Genomic DNA, 23,252 nt, shown 5'->3' with positions numbered 1-23,252 from the left:
CCTAAATCCAATCTTGAACTCATTGGAAATATTTAAAATTCTATTTAAATTTAAATTTAAAATATTTAAGATTGTAAGGATCTATTTGGCTCTGCTCTGGAAAAAGCATTATAAATTGCCCTCCACCGACTGCTTAAATCTTGTAGGCTTTTCTGGTTACCTCGGAGGCCTGGGCCCATCCAGATGACGGCACGTCCCCACGTGTGGGGGGTTCCCTGCCGCACCCACCCTCACCTGTACTCACGCTCCGTGCCTTTGTCCTCACACGTCCCAGACCTGAGCCGCTCTCTGACTCCTGATCACGTAAATTAACTTACAATTTCAGTCATTCTGTCTGAAGATCATGACTCGCATTTTTCTATCCACTTACATGTGTGAGACACGGAAGATGACATTCTGACATCCTGGTTCTGAAAGGGGGATGTTCTTGAAAGCCCCTCGTGAACGATTTGCCTGAGGTTTTGGACCTCAGGTACTTCTACTACTTAAATTTAAAAGTCAAAATTAAGACACTTGAAATTGGCCCTGAGTTACCTAGACCCCTAGTTTTCCTGGGTATTCCCAGCGGTGTGGGAACAAAGCCATTCCATTTTTGAAATTTCTGAGAGTTAATGGGGGAGAAACCATACCAGATGGTATTTTAAAGATTTTATTTATTTATTTGACAGAGAGAGATCACAAGTAGGCAGAGAGGCAGGCAGAGAGAGAGGAAGGGAAGTAGGCTCCCCGCTGAGCAGAGAGCCCGACGCGGCACTCGATCCCAGGACCCCGAGATCATGACCCGAGCCGAAGGCAGCGGCTTAACCCACTGAGCCACCCAGGCGCCCCCCAGATGGTATTTTAAAAAAACATGAAATCGTAAGTCTACCAGCTGGGATTCAAGTATTGACAGTACCATTTATTAACTCCCTGACCTCCAACAAGCATTTAACTTCTCTGCCTCTCAGACTATTCATACGTAAAGTGAAAACAAGCCCTCCGGGGGGTAGTCCCTACTTCCAAGTTTTTTCTACAGATTAAGTGAGATCAATCCTTTTAAGCCCAGCGGGGGGTGATCCCCATCTGTGTTGGCCCTTATCTCCTACTCAGATGCAGTCTCCCACTTCTTCCTGGACCTGCAGGAAATTCAGGTGGGATCCGGGGGTTGCTGAGAGTCACACCAGCGCCTTTAAATGTCCACCGCAGCCTTCAGCCCAGTGCCTGCGCCCTGGCCCTTCCCGGCCTCCACTCTGGGGTCTGGTGCAGTTCTGTGGCCCCTAGGTACACACAGCATCTCCCTCTGGAGTTGCCCTATGAAAAATAAACCAGGTTACGGAGCTTCTAGAAGCAGGACTCTTCATGGAAGCAAGTGCAGCATCTTGACACTCTTATCTGAAAAATAAGGAGGGAGAAACATTTTTGCCCAGTAAAGTGAAAATTTTACGACTCTGCTTCTTCCCACAGTGTCCATAAATATGCTGAGGCCGTTTATTTTGCCAGATGGTTTTGGAGGCCCTGCTGAAATGAGAGAAGCCCTCGTTCTATATTTCCCTCAAATTCTACCACAAACCACACTTCTTGGGAGAAAAAAAAAAAAAAAGTCGCCGTGTAAGCATGTTTACTTTAGATGCACTAGGAAGCGGGAACTTGCCCACAAATGGTGAGTCACCCTGCAGGTCTATAAAAGTAAAGGTGCTTGCCTGGGAGGAGGCAGAAGCTCCAGGAATGTCCATCACGATGCTCCCGGGCGTCCTGGCTGCCGTCCTCTTCTTGAGCTGGACTCAGTGTTGGTCCCTGCCCCTTCCCAGCGATGGCGAGGACGATCTGTCCGAGGAAGACTTCCAGCTTGCCGAGGTAGGGTATCTTGCCGGTCTCAAAGGGGTGCTGCATCTCACATGTGCCCTTCTCTTTTTTAAAGGCAGGCCATTCTGGTCTCTTTTCCAGCACTACTTGAAATCCTACTACTACCCCATGAATCCTGCTGGAATCCTGAAGAAGTCGGGCGCAGGCTCCACGGTTGACAGGCTCCGAGAAATGCAGTCCTTCTTCGGCTTAGAGGTCACTGGCAAACTTGATGATGACACCCTGGACATCATGAAGAAACCAAGATGTGGGGTCCCCGATGTGGGCGAGTACAATGTTTTCCCCCGAACTCTCAAGTGGCCCAAGACAAATCTGACCTACAGGTGAGCCAGCAGCTATCTTTCTGTGATCTTTGTTAGTGTTTAAAATAGTATCAAATGCCTAATTTTCAGCACAAGCCGTAGGTGACAGAACACGTTTGGTTCCATTTTATTTTAGGTAGGCTTTACATATTTAATTAGAAGTTAAATAATTCCCAGTAGTAGTTTTAATATTGGTGAGAATATCTCATGAAATCTATTATAGCTGCATTAACCAGCATGATCTTTCGTTGGAAATCGCAAAGCATTTTTTTTTTTTTAGGAAAGAAATCAAGTTAGAAGTAAAAGTAGGTGTAATAAAATTTGCATATGTACTACATGAGGCATATTTATTAAGAGTGCTCAAAAATGGAGAGTACTACTCTCTCTAGGAACTTGACAAAGCTGTTTCCATTATTTGGATCATAGCAATACAACTCCAAACCTGTATCATAAAATATAAGTTTCATTAAATATCTGAATACTTTAAGTGTAAAATTACAAGTGGTCAGATATTTGGAGATACTCAAATGTCTGAATTTATTTTGTTATCTTTGCATGGCATCATAATTACTAAGTTCTTTGAAATAATGGACCTCTGGTAGAACTTTTAGGGAAGCCATTGCATTTTGAGTTGCAAAGCAGTATCCCAAGAAAATATATTCTCAAATAGTTTTCTCCTTCCAAAAATGTAATTGAAACTTTCTCTCTTGAATAGGATTGTGAATTATACCCCTGATCTGACTCATTCTGAGGTTGAAAAGGCATTCAGAAAAGCCTTCAAAGTTTGGTCAGATGTGACCCCTCTGAATTTCACCAGACTTCACAATGGCACTGCTGATATCATGATCTCTTTTGGAACTAAAGGTAATGGTGCAGAATCATTTTTGAGACATTTTTACATTCTTCCCCCTAGTTGTCTCCATTTTTAAATTCCTACTTTCAGTCATTCATTGTTTTTTGCAGAATTCACCAAGCATTTGTGCCAGGCATTGCTGGATATAATTAGATTCTTAACTCTTCCTTTTTGTGTGTAGAACATGGCGATTTCTACCCATTTGATGGACCTTCCGGTCTGCTGGCTCATGCTTTTCCTCCTGGGCCAAACTATGGAGGGGATGCCCATTTTGATGATGACGAAACTTGGACAAGTAGTTCCAAAGGTAATATTTCTTACAAAGGTATGATTCGTGATTACTAGACTAGGTTAGATGGTGATCCCGTTGATAAGAAGTGAGGAAGCATGCTGTAAGTTACGTTCCATAGTTGATTATAGTTTTCAAAAAAAGCACAAGTTTACCTTATGCTTCTTAGTCTCTACACGGGACAGTTCTACAAACCTATGCAGATCACTAAAAGTGAGCAGTTTAGTTTAGTGGTTTGAGGGATGCTAGCTAACTGTGAATTAGGACCCAAATGTCTTTCTGTCCGCCAAGGTGTTGTTACTGCAGATTTCCTTTCGCTGTGCGGAGGAAGGAAAGTTTATTACAAATACATGCCTAGGAACTGTTAGGGCTGGAGAGGCAGGTCCCAGACGAACTGGATGTGAGTTGAAAGAGTTTTCTTTTCCTTGACAGAACTATTAACAGCACAAGTGCAGCGTGTTTTCTGTCCTCTGTTATGTGAGTTCCTAGTTTCAGACACATGCATGTCACTGATTTTACAAATACCTTTCCAACAAATCAAGATGATGTCTTGCTCCAAACAGCAGGAGACAGACCAGATAAAAATTACATTTATGAGACCAAAATGAAACTCAGTGTTGAATCAATTCAGTCAGTAGATGAATCTTTAAAGCTCAAAAGAATTGAGAAAATGTAAGGAGAAAAGCGAGATTGCTCCAACACCGACGGACCTGCGGATCTCCGCTGACCCTTGCTTGTGATGGTTAAAGTTAGAGCTAGTCTTCAAAGGTAGCTCATTTTTGTTATTCGTTAGAATCAGAAGAATTGTTTTCCCAAAGAGCAAAACTGGGCGTTGGCTGACCAGTGCCTCAGCCTCAATGCCTCCATGTATCTTTGGAAAGAAAGGTGAGATTCATGCATTTGTGTTCTGAATATTACACAGGTAAGAAGGATCTTAACATCTAGTACTGTTCAGACAGAGCCACGGTAAACCCCAGCTTTAGGCTCCTGGATTTGAAACAGCTAGTGGAAATGAATGAAAATATTCACAAACAAACCATGATTGATTTCTCAGCTAAAGGCCAAGAACGGGACCTTGAGTCATGAGTCATTTCAGTGAAGAATTGCTTTATACTCAGATGATGTGCACTTTGATTGCCCTTATGGTCTGCAGGGTTACTGCGCTGCTCATACATTTCCTTCAGGGACAGGCTCTGGCAGCAAATGGTATTTAAGGTCAAATTGAAACCAGTGACTCCAGCTTCCACGTATTTTTTTTCCCAACTTTTCATCCTTTTTTTTTTTTTTTTCAAATTAAAATATCTGTAGTAGGAGGCTCAGAAATTGGTAGAAAGAATGACTAGAATGACTAGAGGAAACAATGTAAATTCAGTGCCCCAGGAGTCTTCTAAAGTTGAGGAAAGTTGGCCAATCATTTCCAGAGTTTCTATTTCTTTAAACTTTAGAGTCTAGAGATACTCTGGAAAGGATCGTTTGGTTAGGACTTGTTCCCAGGGAGATTCCAGACACCCTATTTAGTGCATGCTCCATACTTGGTCATCATCTATTTGCGTGGTGCCTCTGGTTCAGACAATGTTCTAGAAACACCCCGACAAGTAGCCCCCTATGTGACTTCCCACAACTCCTCCCTCAAGGCCTCCATTGTCCGCTTTCCTCACCTGACCTGAGAAAACAAAGAGCAGCTGGGGATTCCTACTGTCCTCCCAGTAAGCCCTCACTGATTGCTCACTGTTTGACAGCACTCTGTTGAGATCCTAATGACGTAGGCAGCTATAATCAAAGAGAACATTAAATGATTTATAAGGATTAAATCAATATTTTGACTCTTCCTTCAAGCAACCAAATATTGAATCTTAATTTTTTTTAAAAAAAAGAGTGAAACAGCCAAGAAAGAGATAGAGGCGAGGAAAGTAGCATTCCCTCGGGTAACGGGTCACTGCCTTGCTTTCTCATCGTCGCTTTGTTTATAGGCTACAACTTGTTCCTTGTTGCTGCCCACGAGTTTGGCCACTCCTTGGGCCTCGACCACTCCAAGGACCCGGGGGCACTCATGTTTCCCATCTACACCTACACGGGCAAGAACCACTTTATGCTTCCTGATGACGATGTACAAGGCATCCAGTCTCTCTATGGTAACTCTTAATTTATCAGTAGAAACAGAATAGACTTGAAGATCGTCAGTGAGGTTATTGTTACCAGTATTGCCGGCCTGCTTCTGTTACTAAAACCTGGGAAGACATGCCCACTCGGAGCATCTGCTCAAGTAGAAAATATCCTATCCTCCAAAGCTTCTGCAGATTCCTATTTGTGTTTTATTACTGCGAGGTGTAGCTTTGAGTCCCACAAAACACTTCTGACGTAAGGAAGGAAACTATTTTATTCCCCATTTAACCAATGAAGAAACTACACCCTGTAGCGCTTAGAGAGTGTGTCGCTGGTACCGAGGCTGAGGGTAGAGGTATGGCCTTAACCAGCTTTTTAAAATTCTGGGTATTTCTTCCGCCATGTCAGTTTGCCACAGTAGAATCCATTCAAGTGGCCTGTGGTAACTTTTAATCCACATCTACTATTATAGATGACCATTGTTAAGAATCTCTTCTTTTTTTTCTTCCAAATTTTCAGTAATAGTTATAAAATAATTAAACCTCATCCAATCTAGCAAAATTGCCCACTATTAACAGAGTTAAAGTCATCAGTGTAAACTCTTCCAGAGCCTCAAGCTCAGAAGCCTTGCTCACGGCCCACAGCCGATCAGTCTCCTCTGGACTGAAATCGACTCTAGCAGCTAGTGTGGGTGTGGGCAAGCGCCTTGTGTTTCTTGTTATCTCTACAATATTGTGACCAGGCAGTTGACCATAGAACTAACGGGAGCCGGGTGGACAAGCAGCGGCACAGGACTGGTACTGGGCACGGCCCGAGCCGGGGGAAGCTAACTCGTGGCACATCAGGGCTGCCGAAGGCCTGGCTTCTCACTCACAGCCGTGGCACGGGGGTAAAACTGCATCCGACGTTGCCAGCTGGTAAAAGAGGTGAGAGATAGAGCAGAGGGAGGACTCCTGCAGGGAATCGAGAAAGAGAAAGGTGCGTCTGCAGAGCAGCCTGTGCCGTAGCTCATGCCGGGCAGGGGAAGCTTTCCTCAGAGTCTTGCTCCCATGCCCTCCCATTTCTATCTCCAACCTCAAGAAACCCAAATCTGCTTGAGCAGAATTTCAAAGGGTCTTGAGGACAGAAGCGGGAGGAGCCAGCCCACCCGCAAGAGCTTGGTGACCCTCAGGAAAGGAGGAAGGTCACAGGGGTTTGGATCTGACGTGGAAGCTGGGGACGTCCTGCCCCCGCCCCAGGGGACCCTGTGACCCTCCGCTAGCCGGGGCGGGCATCGGGAAGGCCGGCCTCACCACCTCCTTCCCTCCGTTTCATGCCTGCAGGCCCAGGAGACGAAGACCCCAACCCAAAACATCCCAAGACACCAGACAAATGTGACCCCGCCTTGACCCTGGACGCCATCACCAGCCTCCGAGGAGAAATGATGATCTTCAAAGACAGGTGCTCCTCCTACGCTCTTACCCCGTCCGCGTGTCCTGCACACTTGTGAGACACTTGTGAGGCTGTGTCTGCAACTTGCCTAATGTCCAGTTGCATTTTCAAAGGCAACGTTAACAATGAAAATAATAGCTTTGGGGGTAGTTTTTTTTTTTTTTTCTTTTTACGTATTCGGATGAAATAAGTGACTAAGGGATGAACACTTTACTTTTACCTTTTCCGTGGATCATCTGGGCGTGGCGCAGCTTCTCTTTATAAAGATAACCACGTCAGTACGGAAACCCAGTTTACCTATTTGAAAACCCAAGTGTTGGAATCAGTTTCCGCATCAGTAAACTGTCAGAGCGTCCACACGAATTCCTTTGGGTCCGGAAAGTTTGTCCTGGTGACAAAGGTGGTCATTTAAGAGCATGTTTACAACCTAAACTTGAGGGTACCGAGACATGAGAGATGAACTTTGCGCTTCTACCGCGGTCTGATAGGCTTGTTTGTTCCTGTGTTCGTGTATTCATTCATCAAACTCTGGATTTTCACTTTGGTGTTAGATTCTTCTGGCGCCTGCACCCTCAGCAGGTGGACGCCGAGCTGTTCTTGACGAAATCCTTCTGGCCGGAACTTCCCAACCGGATTGATGCCGCCTATGAGCACCCCTCCCGGGACCTCATCTTCATCTTCCGAGGTGAGCCCTTCCCCGGGGGCCTCCATACGCCCCGGGCAGGCGGGGATGAACTCAATGCTGCCGGAGTCAGCACGATGACCAGTCCCGGAAAAAAAATACTTGAAATATTTAAAAATTTAAAAAATTATTTAAAAGTATTTTTAAAAGTATTAAAAAGTACTTAAATTAAGAGCCAAGTATAACAAAATATTAAACAGAACATATTTGGAAACTTTCTACCATATGTCCCCAAATCTGACTGGTAAAAAGTCACCATTATTTCTTACCGTTACAAATTCACTGTTTGTTTTATAACAGGTGTGTCAGTTTTTTCTTACTTCCTCTCAAAAATTATTTGCTGAGCAGATGTTATGATCATGTACCTCTTGAAACACTGAAAAAATATGATCGATAATTCCCCCTTCTGAAAAGTCAGTTTATTTCATTTTCTCACCTTTTCTTGGTAGCCCTTCACCATACGCCATAGGGATTTTTGAATATTTATATTCATAGTATATATACATTTTCATATTTTACTTGTTCTCTCGACATCAAATCAGGGACAGTTTTCCAAACCGCTGCTCTGTCTTCCAGATCATCATTCATTCACTCTACTGACATCATAATTAATGCTACAATAAAATCACGTTATGGGGCATGGAATCTGACTTTTCAGTCTAGTTCGCTGTTCCCACTCTCCTGCTTATTCATGAAGAAATTTTAACACACTTTTCACCCACCTCCAGATTAGCAGTCGGACATAAGATGTTGCCAAATTGATTAAGATATTTGGTGATAATTGTACTCATACTTAGGAAATTAGCACCTTAAATCCTATTTTTTGTTTGAAGAATGCTCTTATTTCTGTGTTTCACAAACACAGCCCCTAATCAATTTCTAAATGTGTAAAATCAGTCTTTCTTCGTTAAAGTAAATATCTACATTATGTGAATCCTGCTGAAGTCTCCTAGGTAATAAATCTATTCTTTCACTTACTCTAGGCAGAAAATTTTGGGCTCTTAATGGTTATGACATTCTGGAAGGTTATCCCCAAAAAATATCCGAACTGGGATTTCCAAAAGAGGTTAAGAAGATAAGCGCAGCCGTCCACTTGGAAGGCACAGGGAAGACACTCTTCTTCTCGGGAAACCAGGTCTGGAGGTGAGCAGCCCTGTTTACGGACCCATCGCACCGTGTCCCAGAGGCTGAGTGAGACCCACACCACTCTCCTCATCCAGCACAGAGGTGGGCCAGGAAGCTGCTGGCCCGTGGCTTTTAAAGTCAGCCCCTTCTAGAAGGACGGGCAGAGTTGGAATATTCCGAGCGCAGGTCAGCAGGAAGGCAGCTCTGACACTGGCAGCATTTAAGAGCTTAGAGCCATGTATGTATTTGGGGATGAGAGTCTCTGACAGAAATCCCATACTTGAAAGATTTACATTAGTAGCTTTATGTGTACACACATGCGCACACACGCACATCCCTGTATGTGGCGTCTTTGTTGTCTGGCTTCCTTAGTCTGACAATGACATTCACGACTGTCTAAGTACTACAGTCGGGTTCCCCTCGGTCCTGCTGTTCCAGTCCCTATGCCCTAGGTGAGGTTCGTGGTGCAGTGAGGGTGTGTGACTTACCATGTCACAAGAACACTGTGCTTTTATCCCCCTGTTTGGCTGGAACATCTTTCCCTGCATCTCTCTCTCTTGAAATTCTATCCTCTGGTCAAAGTTAACTGGAAATATCATTTAAGCTCAAAGTCTTTTGGATCACCCCATCCACGGGCTACGTCCCTTCTCATGTCTTCCTATGGCCCTGGGTGTCTCCTTGTCTTGACGGTTGGCTTCCACGGCTTAGTATTGCCGTGTAGACGTGCCCCGCCTCCCTTCCCAGTTCAGTGCGTCTTGTCTTTCACCTACTGGAACATAACACCAGGATGAGAAACTCTCATCAGTAACAGAAACGGCGGTACCTGACGGGAGGCCGTTCCAGGCTGATTTCAGGATGTGTGTGGTTGACTCGGGTGTGCCTGTGTACAGGGCAGGTGGACTGTGGAACTGTAGCAATGGGAGGGGCGAGCTGTGCTCCCCTTCGTTGCTCAGAACCACCAGACACCCCAATAACTTTTCAGTCCAGAAGTTATACGTCAAATACTCCTGCCTCCATTACCACACCTAGTGAGTTGTCTAGGAGATCAGTATATAGTTGTTCAATGCACTAACATGCATTTATTTTGGTCTAAGAACACTTTCCTAATAACCATGTTTATAACCAGTAAGCCGTTCGTGAAATGGAAGGGAGCCTGTGACGATCTTTAGAAAGATGGCCCGAGACAAGGCCACTCAGCAAGCATCTGCCTTGCACTCAGCATCCTGACTCTGAGTTTGAAAAAGCTACTGGATGTTTTAAATGGACTTAAAATTCTGTAACTCTTGTCAGATTTGAAAGGTGTCACGATAATCCACTGTGTCATGTCTAAGACAATTCCTAAGAAATACGACCCACTCAAGAGTTTCTATTTCTTACTGCGTAGCTACGATGACACCAACCAGGTCATGGATAGAGACTACCCCAGGCTGATAGAAGACGACTTCCCAGGGATTGGTGATAAAGTGGATGCCGTCTACGAGAAAAACGGTAACGAGTTCCATCACGCTGACCTCAACGAGGGGCTCTGTAGCCCCTCAAACTCATTTCCCTTAGAGAGCAGTTTTACACAGGACTTACATGTGCTAAGAGACCTATCAAGAGACCAGTTAAGGAGTAGTTACATAGGAAACAAAACATACCACACTTAGAATAAACAAAAACGTTGCTTAAATGGTCGCTAATTCCACGAATACAAGATGCCAAACTTGAAACACGATCTTAACTTATCTTTTTAAGATTTTATTTTTTATTGGAGAGAGTGACAGGGAGAGAAAGTGGTGGGGGCAGAGGGAGAGAGAACCTAGCACGGAGCCATACGTGGGGCTCGATCTCATGACCCTGAGATAGGACCGGAGCTGAAATCAAGTGTTGGACACTTAACCGACTGAGCCACTCAGGTGTCCCAACATTATCTTAAATTGTGCTTAATGTTGCCAAGAGACAAAAATTATTGCCACAATTCAAAGCAGGGGCAGAGTGGGGAGTCATTTACATAGAAAGACCAGTGACTATCGTAACTACATGGTTATTTTTGCTTTAATTATGAAAAGGGGCGTTTCTCCAAACTTAAGAAGTATCAATATGTCAAGCATCAAAACTGGAACTCACGGCAAGGTGACCACTATTTCAGGGCACCTGGGTGGCTCAGTTGGTTGAACGTCTGTCTTTGGCTCAGGTCATGATCCCGGAGTCCTGGGATCGAGTCCCGCCTTGGGCTTCTTGCTTGGCAGGAAGCCCTCCCTCTTTTCACGCTCTTTCTCTCTCTCAAATAAATAAATAAAATCTTAAAAAGTTCTATTAAAAATAATGAGCACTCGTTCAAGGTGACAGTTTAGGAGACCTGGGGAACTTGTATACTTTTTCCCTCCCGTAACTCTAAGCGATCTATGAGGGTTCTAATCACAGACACTAGTGTGTGAGAAAACAGTGGGGTCTAACAGATTGGACTTCTAGTGTGAGCTGACGTAAACTCTTCCTGTTTTCAGACTCTGCAATTTTCTTTTTGGTCTTTTCCTTCCAGGTTATATCTATTTCTTCAGCGGGCCCGTGCAGTTTGAGTACAGCACCTGGAGCAAGCGTGTTATGCGCGTCATGCCAGCGAATTCCCTGTTGTGGTGTTAAGTGTCTTCTACATATTGTTATTTAAATCCTGGCGAGCACTGGACAGAACACCTCCAGCGATCCGGGTGTGGGGGAGGGGAGGTCAGGAGAGCTTAGTTCTGGGAACAAGCTTCGGTAATTTATCTCAGAATAGAGGGCATCTGTACAGTGAGCCGTGGCTGGAACCACGGTGGATTTGAAGGAACGGAATCCAGCGGCCGCGAGGATCACCTGATCCTTGCGCGCTGCACGGAGCCATGGCCCACGCTATTTCCCACCACAGACACGGGATGTGTGCTGTGTCAAAGGGAGCACAATATTGAAATGTATTTATAAGGACACTTTGCGCAGGCACACAAGTAAGTCAGAGTTATGTAATTAACGAATCATCTTTATTAAAAAGTATAATAGTGTGTGAATGGGGTCTGCGGGGAGCATACGATACCAGGAACAGACAGAAACCAAAGAGGAGTATCTGTAATAAAGACATTGTGGACAGCTTCCCAAAGCAGTGATTTGGGTTTTGCACTGAGAATATTTGAATGTACGTGCCCCGTTCCTAATGACACTAGGATCAGTCACCCCGGATGAGACACAGGGCCCGAGGCCAAGGACAGTAGATGTGGTCTGTGGGCTCGGTTTAATTCTCGCTGTTGACCATGATCCCAGGCCTACCCACAAAGAAGATAAAGACAGCCCATCTCTCTTTGTATTCAAACATTCCAGGTCTCCCCCAAATACCAGAAGATTAAAATGGCTATCACAATGATCTAAGGTGTCATTCTCCCATAAATCAACAGATTCTTTAAGATGAAAGGTAGTGCCTAGATAATGGCTCTAATTGTCCCCTTCACCATGGATGGACAGGCTCTTTTCCAAAAATAGAAAGTGTATCTTGTAAATTGGAAGCATGCAAAAACATACTTCCAAAATAAGGAAACATCCAAAATAAAGAGAACATCCCACTGGACTGCAGTCTTCCTGCGGATGTGGAAATGAGCTTCTCTCTCTCCGTGCTGTCCTCTCCCCTCGGGCACAGCTTACCTGCCCCGCGTGGGGTGCTCGCTGAACGGGGGAACGGCCACAAGCGATCTCGGACGTGCTGGGACCTCTTGTTCACAGAAGTTCAGGCAAAGAAAAGAAAGTGTATGATATTTGCAAGATGTATCAGGAAGCATTTATACTGTTTATAATAAAAAAGGTATTTTCCACGGACATTATTATATAGTGTATTTTGTTTTTTGGTGTAATTTTAGGCTTTCCTTACACAAGGGGGATCCATTTAAAGTATTCCTTTTTCTTGCTCAAACTTCTTGGTGGATGTAACTCACTCATTGTTTCGTTTTGTGCTGGTGGGCCCTTTCCCCAGGATGGGTGCTCAGACTCCCCTGCGGGAGCACAGTTTGGAAATGAAGAGGGAGGAGTACTAGATCGGGAGCAAGGAAGACTGTGTTCTAATGCATACCTTGACGCTCTTGGGGCCTGACTCTAGAGGCTTACAATGAGACTATTGCAAGTTGGTGAATTCAGGAAACACGGGGAGGCAGGCAGCTCTCCTGAGGACGGCAAAACCCTGTCTGGGAACCTCAGGGTCCCCGGAGCTTAAGACTAGGTCCCTTCTGTTTCTCTAAACACTGTCCATCTGGACACTTAGCAAATGTCTGTTAAAGGTCAGGCAGCTAAGATGTTGAAATGAACTAGAAAAACTTGCTCTCTAGCCCACAGATCCTGTATGGTACAGCAGAGATTGAAAGTTAGCAAGTGGTTTTGAGGGGAGGGTGACTAGTCACTGCAGGTCCGAGAGGGCTGCAGACTGACTGCTCCCGGCACAGCCCTCAGAGTCGGTCTCCGCACTGTTGGTTCTCCTGGACTGTGCTAGGGTTCTTCCGAGGCTGGCTCTTGGACTAGAAATGCCTGTCCGTCCGTCCGTCCGTCCACGCGGTAAATCATGCCTGCGCACCTGCGCCGTAAGGAGACGCCGTGGCCGCAGTGAAGCGGAGACCTCACGGCTTTGCTGGAGCCCAGAGTCTGGCTGGGCAGCCGGGCATGGATCAGTAAGTATGAGATACGGCTACGACAAGTGTCGTCGAGAGAGCGGGTACCCCGAGACCCTCCCGTAAGAGGGGTGTTAGCTTCCACGTGCAGGGCCGAGGGGCCCCGGAGGGTGAAAGTCCTTGGGGCGGAAGAGACACGCGGCGACTGTGGAACACCCATGCAGGACTGCGGACTGCTGACCGAGGACTTGCGGGAGCCGGGGAGAGGCGGGAGAGCGCCGCGGGAGAGGCCAGGAGAGCGCGGCGGACTCCCGCGGTGAGCAGACCCGCACACCCCCTGCCCCGCGGCCCTTCCCGGAGCTGCGCGAACCTGCGCTTTCCCGTGACCCGCGAACGGGCTGACAACACGCGGATGGACGGGGAGAGAGGCCTGCGCCGAGGTCCCCGGGGGACTGGCCCGCGACGGGCTGCGTCTTGGGGGCCGGGCCGGGCGCAGACACTTTTCCGAGCCCGTGGGTGCGCTTTCGACCTCGCTCTGGGGCGCGGTGGCCCCCTCGGCTCACAGGTGTCCTGGCGGCTTCCCAGGACGAGCCTCGGTCCCCGCAGCCCGGCGACCAGAGACCGCACTCGCCCCCTCCCCTGCATGAGCTGCGGCCGGGCAGACGGACACGCACACGCGACCGCGCTCCTCCCGCGCCTGAGCCGGGGTGCCCCGGTGCCGACTGGGGTGGGCGGGGGACCCCTCCCTCCCGGAAAGCGCAGCCGCGCCCCTGCCTGCGCCTCGGTAGAAGCAGAGGCGGCGTGGCCGGTGCCCAGGGCCCCGAGTCCTCTTCAGCGGGCGGCAGTCCCTGCGGACACCTTTGTCCCGCCCCCCCCCCCCCCCAGTCCCGGGGAGCTCGGCAGCCGGGACTCCAGACGCCCTGCAGTGGCCCCCCCGCCCCAGGGCCTGTCCCCGGCTTGGAAAAGCCACCATTTTGCACCAAAGACTCTCACGCACCCCTTCCCGGTGGGGGGCTCGGGACCCCACCGCGTGGAGCCGCCCCCCGCCCCCCGACGACGGCGTGGGCGCGGGCGGGGCGCACCTGCGGGCGCACCTGCGGGAGCTCAGGAGATTGGCCTGCGCGGTCGGGAGGAGGAAGGCGGCGGCCGTCGGGGAGGGTCACCGCGGTCGCTGCGCTGGGGCACCAGCAGGGGCGGGGGAGGGTCCGGGCGGGACAGGGCGGGACAGGACGGCTGTCGGACCGCGCTCTGGAACAGGGGGACACCCCTCCGCAGCCTTGCTCCTGCGCACAGAAGCCGGGGGGGGGGGCGGTGAGCGCTACGCTGGGCTTTGCGGGAAACTGGTCAGGGCTGACCCCCCCCCCCCCCCGCGGTTAGCCCCCCCCCCCCCCCCGCGCACCGCGGTCCCCCTTACCCGCACCCCCCACCGCCCCGCTTTCCCGGGACGGACACGCGCCCCGGGCACAGCGCCTGCCCCGCGGCCGCCCCGAAATGCAGAATCTTGAGACTCAGGCACCTGAGATAAACAGCCTCGGACGGGGCGGGGGGAGCGGGCCTCAGAGGAAACCGGGGAGACGGGGAGGGTGATGGCCTGTGTGCGAGGCTCGCCGACGATGTTCCTCCCTCGCGGCCGCGTGACCGTCCGGGGACCGAGGAGCGCCCCCTAGTGCAGGCCGCTGGCTGTGCGTGCAGCCCGCCTGCCTGCCCCGCAGCGCCTCCCTGGCCTGTGCCCCCGATCCGTCCCCCCGACCCCCGCGGCAGCAGCTCCGGCCCTGAGCTCACAGAGCCTTCAGGGCTGCAGAGCTTCCGCTCCAGGGGAAGAGGGCCGGCCTTCTTACTTTTATTCAGTACTTCTTTATTCTTTTCATTGATGTTCATATAGTTTCCAATCCTTTGTAAACTTTCAAAAATTATTTATTTTTATTTTTACATAAACACTTTTATGAATATTCCTAATTTTTCTTTGTTTTTATTTTATTTTATTTTGGGACTTAGATTCTTTTAACAAGCGAACCAAAACATACCCAGATCTAATATTTTAGCTTTTTTGTTTTTGTTTTTCTTGTTTCTGTTTGTTGCTGTGTGTGTGTGTGTGTGTGTGTGTGTGTGTTGGTGGTGGTTCTTTTTTCTCTTTGTTCTTTTCTTTTCTGCACAAAATGATGGTATGGAGGAATTTACCCCCCCAAAAAGAATACAAGGTAGAACTCATGGCCAGGAATTTAATCAATACACACAAAAATAAGTTGTCTGAACTAGAATTTAAAACAATGACTATAAGGATACTAGCTGGGCTTGAATAAAGAAGAAACTAAAGAATCCCTTACTGAAGAAATAAAAGAATCTAATTCGGCCAAAATTAAAACTGTTATAACCAAGACACAATCCCAAGTGGAAGTCTTAAAAATGAGGATGGATGACGTAGAGGAGTGAGTCAGTGATACTAAACATAAAATGAAGGAAAATAATGACGCTGAAAAGAAGAGGATAAGAAAGGTAATGGACCACAAAGGTAGATGTTGGGAACTTGGTGACTTTTAAATGTAATAACATTTTAGAAGATGAATAACATCTTAGAAGATGAAGAGAGAAAAAAATGGGAAGAAGGTTACTGGAGCAAATTATAGCCAAAAACTTCCCTAATCTGGGGAAGGACACAGACATCAAAATCCAAGAAGCTCAGAGAAGCTTCATTGACTTCAACTAAAGCTGACCACTGACAAAGTGTATCATAGTTAAATAAATAAACAAAATACAAAAGCAAGGAAAGAATCCTGAAAGCAGCAATGGAAAAAAAGTCCTTAACAAGGGAAAACAGATCAGATCAGATTCACAGTGGATTTGCCCACAGAGACTTGGCAGGCCAGAAAGGAGTGGAAGGAAATATTCAATACAATAATAATAGTAATAATAATGATAATAATAATACAGTAGTAGTAGGGGACCTTAACACCATGCTAACAGCAGTGGACAGATCATCTAAGCAGAAGATCAACAAGGAAACTGGCTTTGAACGACAGACTCCACATGTCATCCTAAAGCAGCAGACTATACCTTCTTCTCAAGTACAAATGAAACATTCTCCAGAATAGATCACATACTGGGTCACAAATCAGGCCTCAACGAGAACGACTGAAATCATACAATGCATATTTTCATACCACAATACTATGAAACTTGAAGTCGACCACAAGAAAAAAATTTAGAAAGACCACAAACACATAGAGGTTAAAGAGCATCCTACTAAAGGTTAAAGAATGAATGGCGTAACCAGGAAATTAAAGAACAATTTAAAGAAATACATGGGAAAGCAAATGAAAATGAAAGCACAACAGTCCAAAATCTTTAAAATACAACAAAGGCAGTCTTAAGAGGGAAGTATATTGCAATATGGGCCTTTCTCAGGAAACAAGAAAAGTCTCAAATACCCAACATAAAATTACACTAAAGGAGCTAGAAAAGGAACAACAACAAAGCCTAAAGTTCACAGAAGGAGGAAAATAATAAAGACCAGAGCAGAAATAAATGATACAGAAACAAAAAGAAAACAGTAGAATGGATTAACAAAACTGAGAGCTGGTTCTTCAAAAGAATTAATAATATTGATGAACTCGTAGCTAGACTTAACAAAAAGATAAAAGACCCAAATAGATAAAATCATGAATGAAAGAGGAGAGATCACAAACATCCCAGAAAGACAAACAGTTATAAGAGAATACTATGAAAAATTATATGCCAACAAACTGGGCAACCAGGAAGAAATGGACAAATTCCTAGAAACTTATAAACTACCAAAATGGAAACAGGAAGAAATAGAAAATGTGAACAAACACATCACCAGCAAAGAAACTGAATTGGTGATAAATCTCCCAATAAATAAAAGTCCTGGACCAGATGGCTTCCCTGGGGAATTCTACTAGACATTTAAAGGGTAGTTAATACATGGGGCACCTGGGTGGCTCATTGGGTTAAGCCTCTGCCTTTGGCTGAGGCCATGATCTCAGGGTCCCGGGATCGAGCCCTGCATCGGGCTCTCTGCTCAGCAGGGAGCCTGCTTCCTCCTCTCCGTCTGCCTGCCTCTCTGCCTACTTGTGATCTCTCTCTGTCAAATAAATAAATAAATAAAAATCTTTCTTAAAAAAGAGTAGTTAATACCTATTTTTCTCAAACTGTTCCAAAAAATAGAAACGAAAGGAAAACTTCCAAACTCCCTCTGTGAAACCAGCATCACCTTGATTTCAAAACCAGGAAAAGGCTCACTAAAAAGAATTACAGGCCAATATCACTGATGAACGTGGATGTAAAAGTGTCAGTCAAATACTAGCAAATCAAATCCAACAGTACATTAAGACAATCATTCACCACAATCAAGTGGGATTTATTCCTGAGCTGCAGGGATGGTTCAATATTCACAAATCAATCAACAATGACACACCATGTTAATAAAAGAAGGGGTAAGAACCATAGGATCCTTTCAGTAGATGTGGAGAAAGCATTTGACAAAGTACAGCATCCTTTCTTGATAAAAACCTTCTACAAAGTAGGAATAAATGGAACATACCTCAACATTATGAAGTCCACATACAAAAGACCCACAGCTAATATCATCCTCAATGGAGAAAAACTGAGAGGACTTTCCTTAAGGCTAGGAACATGACAGGGATGACCACTCTTAGCAGTATTATTTAACATAGTACTGGAAATCTTAGCCTCAGCAATCAGACATAAATTAATAAGTAAGTAAATAGTATCCAAACCAGCAAGGAAGAAGCCAAACTTCCACTATTTGCGGATGACTTGATACTCTGTGTAGAAAACCTGAAAGAATCCACCAAAAATTTGCTGGAACTCACATGAATTCAGCAAAGTTGCAGGATATGAAATCAATGTGCAGAAATCTGTTTCATTTTGTAATGAAGCAGCAGAAAAAGTAATTAAGGAATCAATCCCATTTGCAATTGCATTATAAATAGTAAATCTAACTAAAGAGGTGAATGACCTATACTCTGAAAACTATAAAACACTTATGAAAGAAATTGAAGAGGATGCAAAGAAAGGGGAAAGCATTTCATGATCATGGATTGGAAGAACAAACATTGTTAAAATATCTATACTACCAAAGCAAGTTACACATTTAGTGCAATCCTATCAAAATACTGCCAGCATTTTTCACAGAGCTAGAATAAATAATCCAAAATTCATTTGGAACCACAAAAGGCCCAGAATAGCCAAAGCAATTCTGAGAAAGAAAAAACTAGAGGCATCACGATTCCAGACTTCAAGCTCTATTACAAAGCTGTCATCATCAAGACAGTATGGTACTGGCACAAAAACAGACACACAGATTAATGGAACAGAATAGAGAGCCCAGAAATGGACTCTCAATTCTGTGGTCAACTAATCTTCGACAAAGCAGGAAAGAATGTCCAGTGGGAAAAAAAAAAGATGGTATCTTCAACAAATGGTGTTGGGAAAACTGGACAGCCACATGCAGAAGAATGACAGTGGACCACTTTATTACACCATACAGAAAAGTAATTTCTAAATGTATGAAGGACCTAAATGTGAGGCCTGGAACCATGAAATTCCTAGAAGAGAACACAGGCAGCAACCTCTTTGACTTTGGCCATAGCAACATCTCATTAGGTGTCACTGTAGGCAAGGGGGAAAAAAAGCAAAAATGAGCTATTGTAACTTCATCAATATAAAAAGGTTCTACACAGCAAAAGAGACAGTAAAACTAAAAGGCAGCCTACCAAATGGGAAAAGATACTTGCAAATGACCCATCTGATAAAGGGTTAGTATCCAAAATCTATAAAGAACTTATCAAACTCAGTACCCCCCCAAACCCAAATAATTCAGTTAATAAATGGGCAGAAGACACGAACGCTTTTCCAAAAAAAGACATACAGATGGCCAACAGACACATTAAAAGATGCTCAACATCACTGATCATCAGGGAAATGCAAATCAAAACCACAATGAGGTATCACCTCACACCTGTCAGAATGGCTAAAATTAACAACCCAAGAAACAGCAGGTGTTGGTGAGGATGTGGAGAAAGGGGAACCCTCTTGCACTGTTGGTGGGAATGCAAGCTGGTACAGCCCCTCTGGAAGAGAGCATGGAGGTTCCTCAAAAAGTTAAAAATAGAGCTACCATATGATCCAGCAATTACACTACTGGGTATTTACCCAGAGGATACAAAGATACTGATTCAGAGGGGGCACAAGCACCCTAATGTTTATAACAACAAGCTTTGGAGAGATCCTGAATGTCCATCAACTGATGAATGGATAAAACAGATGTGGTCTATGTGGACAATGGAGTATTACTCAGCCATCAAAAAAGAATGAAATCTTACCATTTGCAGTGATCTGGATGGAGCAACGGAGAATTATGCTGAGTGAGAAATTATGCTAATTGGAGAAAGATACATACTCCTATGTGGAATACACAGATGTGGAAGTTGAGAGAGAAAAACTGATGAACCAATGTGAAGGGGAGAAAAGGAAATAGAGAAATCAATTGATTGATTGATAATAATAAGAGATTCCTAGTGATAGAGAACATTCCAGCGTCCATGGAGGGAGGTGGATGGGTCATGGGTATTAAGGAGGCACTTGCTGGGATGAGCACTGGGTGTTGTATGTACACGATGAATTGCTGAATTCTACTCCAGAAATCAATATTGCACTATATATTAACTAACAAAATTTAAAATGAAAAATTAAAATAAAAAATAAAAAAGCAAATGAGGAAGTGCTCTTTGCAGCACTTCTGAGAGATTACATGGTGTTGCTGGGACTCAAAACTTCCTGGCAAGATCTAGGAGCGTAGAGTTCTATGCCCCCGTTGAGAAGAGTCAGAGTAGGTGCTAGTGTACTAGGTACGTAGTAGGTGCTAGTACATAGTAGGTGCTAGTATACTAGGCTACGACTAGTCCTGTGGCAAAGAAACGGTTTAACTTTGTTGAACAAGATTCCCCAAACATATCTGTACATAGATTTTTTCCTTTCTTACGCTGTCATTTAAAAAAAGATGCTAAACTTGATTTCAGAAAAAAACTCCCTCATGTGCTTGCATGGTGTGCCTTCTGTAGATAGACAGATGAGATAGATAGATGGCTGGTCAGGGTTATTTCCCAACTCCCATATCCTTCCAGTCTCAGCTGCACATTCCCAGTTTGACTGGTGCTGCCTGGATTTGCGTGTCCTTCCATTGTGGCCAGAACATCAAATTCAAATAATACCAAATGTGTATTTGGAGCGCACCAGTGGAGGGGAGAGTCGTGGTTAAGAAAAGCTCACTGAGCTGAGTACTCGGTCCTCCGGGGATCTGCTATGGCGTGTCAGCTCAGGTGCAGAGAGCCCATTCACACGGCTGCTCGTGCATGGCATGAGGAAACCACGTGACGACTTCTGCAGAAGTGATACCAGGCCCACGAATGTTGGAGCACAGATAAGAGCTAATGTCCAGCCTCCCTCAAGTGGAAGACCGCCCAGGAACAGCCTCTGCACTGGGTTTGGGAAGTTTGAAAAGCCTCGCAGACTGAGTCTGTGGTCCAGATGGATTTGGACTAGGAGCCACGGACAAGATCCCATGCTAGGCTGACACAGTTTGCCCCTGAAACTATCTGGGGAGAATTTTCCTGTTAAATAAAAAACAGTGTTCAGGATCTGCACTTCCTTCTGCCAGAATAAAAACGCCGAAACATACAGAGCAGAAGCTCCCAGAAGGAGACAGCAGCGTCCCTTGCTCTCCAACCCAAGCCCCAGTCACAGGAAATCGCCGGGTTTTAAGGAGTCTGTGCAACACTGAGATTCACAATAGCTCCGCTAGGTGGCGCTGGCAATACTCTTCTGAGGATGATGAACCGTTCGGAAGATTGGATTAAGTCGCAGAAGGAGGGCTTTGTTTAGTGTAGGAACTTGGCCAAATTACCAATGGTTCAATTCCTGACATTATGCCACTGATTTTTGTGTCCCTGTCACTTACACCTCAACTGTAAAGCTTCCTTCTCGGAGATGGGAGTCAGACGCATGCGTCCTGCCCCGGGCCGCCAAGAGGGCGGCAAGACCCTTGGAGCCTGAGCCTATGAGTCATCACAGGGCGCTGGGTGACAGACTTGAACTTTAAGTACAAAATACACAACGTGCACAGACCACAGAGACACACTAACTAGGGAGCAGGCGGGAACTGACAGCAAGAGGGACAAAACCCCTGAACCTTTGGGCCTGTTACCTGGTCCTGAGTGTCCTATTACCTGGACACTCAACCCTTAGGGGAAGAGAATGCTTAAGCCTTCCAAACTTTCTTTCACTCTCATGATTTGGTTTTTCTGATTTGGGGGGACTCTTTATATCTGATATCCTGGAGTGTGCCGAATGCTGATCTTGAATTCCTCCCTGCTCACAAAGCCCTCGTATTTAACCTGAAAGGACAACATTACGCCCTAACATTACGCACTGAGAGAAGGAAAACTTCCATCTATTTTGAATTCATCGTAACCTACTCTAGAATCAGTCATTTAAAAATGTCACCACACATCAGCTGGTCAAGAAACAGTTAAGGTGTACGTGATATCCCGCCAATCTGTGGGTCTCTCAAGTCTTGGTTACCTGGAACTGGGCTTGTGTGAGTCAGAACCCACCTGCTAGATCTCAGCAGTTCTTACTACTCCTATGTTCCCAGCTCCATGTTGGCTTTAAGGACACCGTCCAAGCATCTTCAGCCATGTCCCTTCTGCTTCTGCCAGAAACATTTGCAGTCAGTAACTACAAGTGTGTTGCGGTTTATTTTTCAGTGTTTACGCACAGCAGCAAGATTCTTTTACTGGACAGCCTTCCCTCTGCCTGACTACGCTGAGTGCTGAAAGCCCAGCACAGGCCACCGACAAAGCAGTTGAGGGAACCCTTGCAATCCTTCCAAGGACTGTGGTTAAAGGCATGGCCTTTCCGGGTTGTGGACTTGAGCCAGCCTGCCCCTCACCTGATGAGCACCAGGGGCCTGTGCCTTTCTTTGCACAGCAGCGCAAGGAAATGGGGTTCTGAGAGCTCCACGTACCTCTGAGCACGAGGGGAACAGTGTGTGCTTATGCTGGCTCTGTCTGTGGAAAGCTTCAGTTGGATCCTTTCAAGCTGAGCAGAGGACTGACCTGCTGAACCGTCTACGCCTGCAGCCACGCTCGCTTCTCTGAGTCCACTCACCTTCTAACTTACCCCTTCTAAGTAAGATTTCCGGCTAATTCCCTGCAGATTTCACAGGGAACATCTGAACATTCATGGTTTGAGCAACGGTGAGATAAGATAGAGGCCAAGGAAGCCGGGCGATGGGGAAGTGAAATGCTGGGCAATATTATACCGTAACAGTAATGGAGGCAGAGTATCTGAACAACGAAATGACTCAGAAATTGTGTGGGATTCGCTGGAAGATGAATTAGGAAGTCCGAGCTGTTTTACTGGAATCGCACTCTGCACTCTGTATACTTACGTGCTCTGTTTGATGTTTACACTGAGGTTCGAAACGTTTCATGAGGTCTTCCAATGCAGCCAGCCTGGGGAAGGGGGGACATGACAGCACTGGATGTCCTCTGTTTACTGAAGATGGAAAACAATTAAAGGAAACAGATCGTCCGATTCATGGCTTTCTTTTTACAAATAAGAAAGTGAGGCCAAGACAGAAGAAATGTTCTCTCCAAGATCGTGCAGTAATGGCAGAGGTTGGTCCGTAACACCATCGTCCCACCTTTCTCCATCCAACCTGCTACTTCCCCTGCCTTCCACCGGCCATGGCGCAGTGACCCGCACTGCTTATCAGGGCTTGTGAAATAGCCTCGGTTCTTCCAGAAGGACACTGCTACTGCGATGGCCTCAGCTCACAGCCACACTCCGCCGCGTTCTCTGCCTTCCCGGCTTGTCCTCTCCCCACAGCTGAGGTTGCTTGACCCTGAGCGACCTTGGTTGGTAGCAATTGAGGGAGCCCCCACTCAACGGCCTGGGGCTCAGCGAAATATTTTCTCTGCCAGAGCAA

General features: G+C 46.0%; 2 protein-coding genes across 2 annotated transcripts in view; one reads left to right on the top strand and one right to left on the bottom strand.

Annotated features, from left to right (window-relative positions):
* The window catches only part of DYNC2H1 (dynein cytoplasmic 2 heavy chain 1), a 670,805-nt gene that overhangs the window by 386,368 nt on the left and 261,185 nt on the right, over positions 1-23,252 (bottom strand). The window lies entirely within an intron of this gene.
* Positions 1,637-12,441, top strand: MMP13 (matrix metallopeptidase 13). Its single transcript, XM_082683984.1, has 10 exons — positions 1,637-1,833; positions 1,924-2,165; positions 2,860-3,008; positions 3,179-3,304; positions 5,257-5,418; positions 6,712-6,829; positions 7,372-7,505; positions 8,486-8,645; positions 10,012-10,115; positions 11,149-12,441. The coding sequence occupies exons 1-10, from the start codon at positions 1,705-1,707 to the stop codon at positions 11,247-11,249; spliced, it is 1,425 nt and encodes a 474-aa protein (XP_082540110.1). The 5' UTR covers positions 1,637-1,704; the 3' UTR covers positions 11,250-12,441.

The sequence above is a fragment of the Mustela nivalis genome (genome assembly GCF_964662115.1).
Source record: "Mustela nivalis genome assembly, chromosome: 9".
Lineage (NCBI taxonomy): Eukaryota > Metazoa > Chordata > Mammalia > Carnivora > Mustelidae > Mustela > Mustela nivalis.
This window is presented reverse-complemented; position numbering and strand designations above follow the sequence as displayed.

What these genes read in the sequence shown, in the direction of transcription:
- MMP13 (XM_082683984.1), top strand. Translation starts at nt 1,705, where the DNA reads ATGTCCATCACGATGCTCCCGGGCGTCCTGGCTGCCGTCCTCTTCTTG. An exon ending in ATGATGATCTTCAAAGACAG is followed by an intron (nt 6,830 to 7,371) that starts GTGCTCCTCCTA and finishes CTTTGGTGTTAG; the next exon opens with ATTCTTCTGGCGCCTGCACC. An exon ending in TGCCGTCTACGAGAAAAACG is followed by an intron (nt 10,116 to 11,148) that starts GTAACGAGTTCC and finishes TTTTCCTTCCAG; the next exon opens with GTTATATCTATTTCTTCAGC.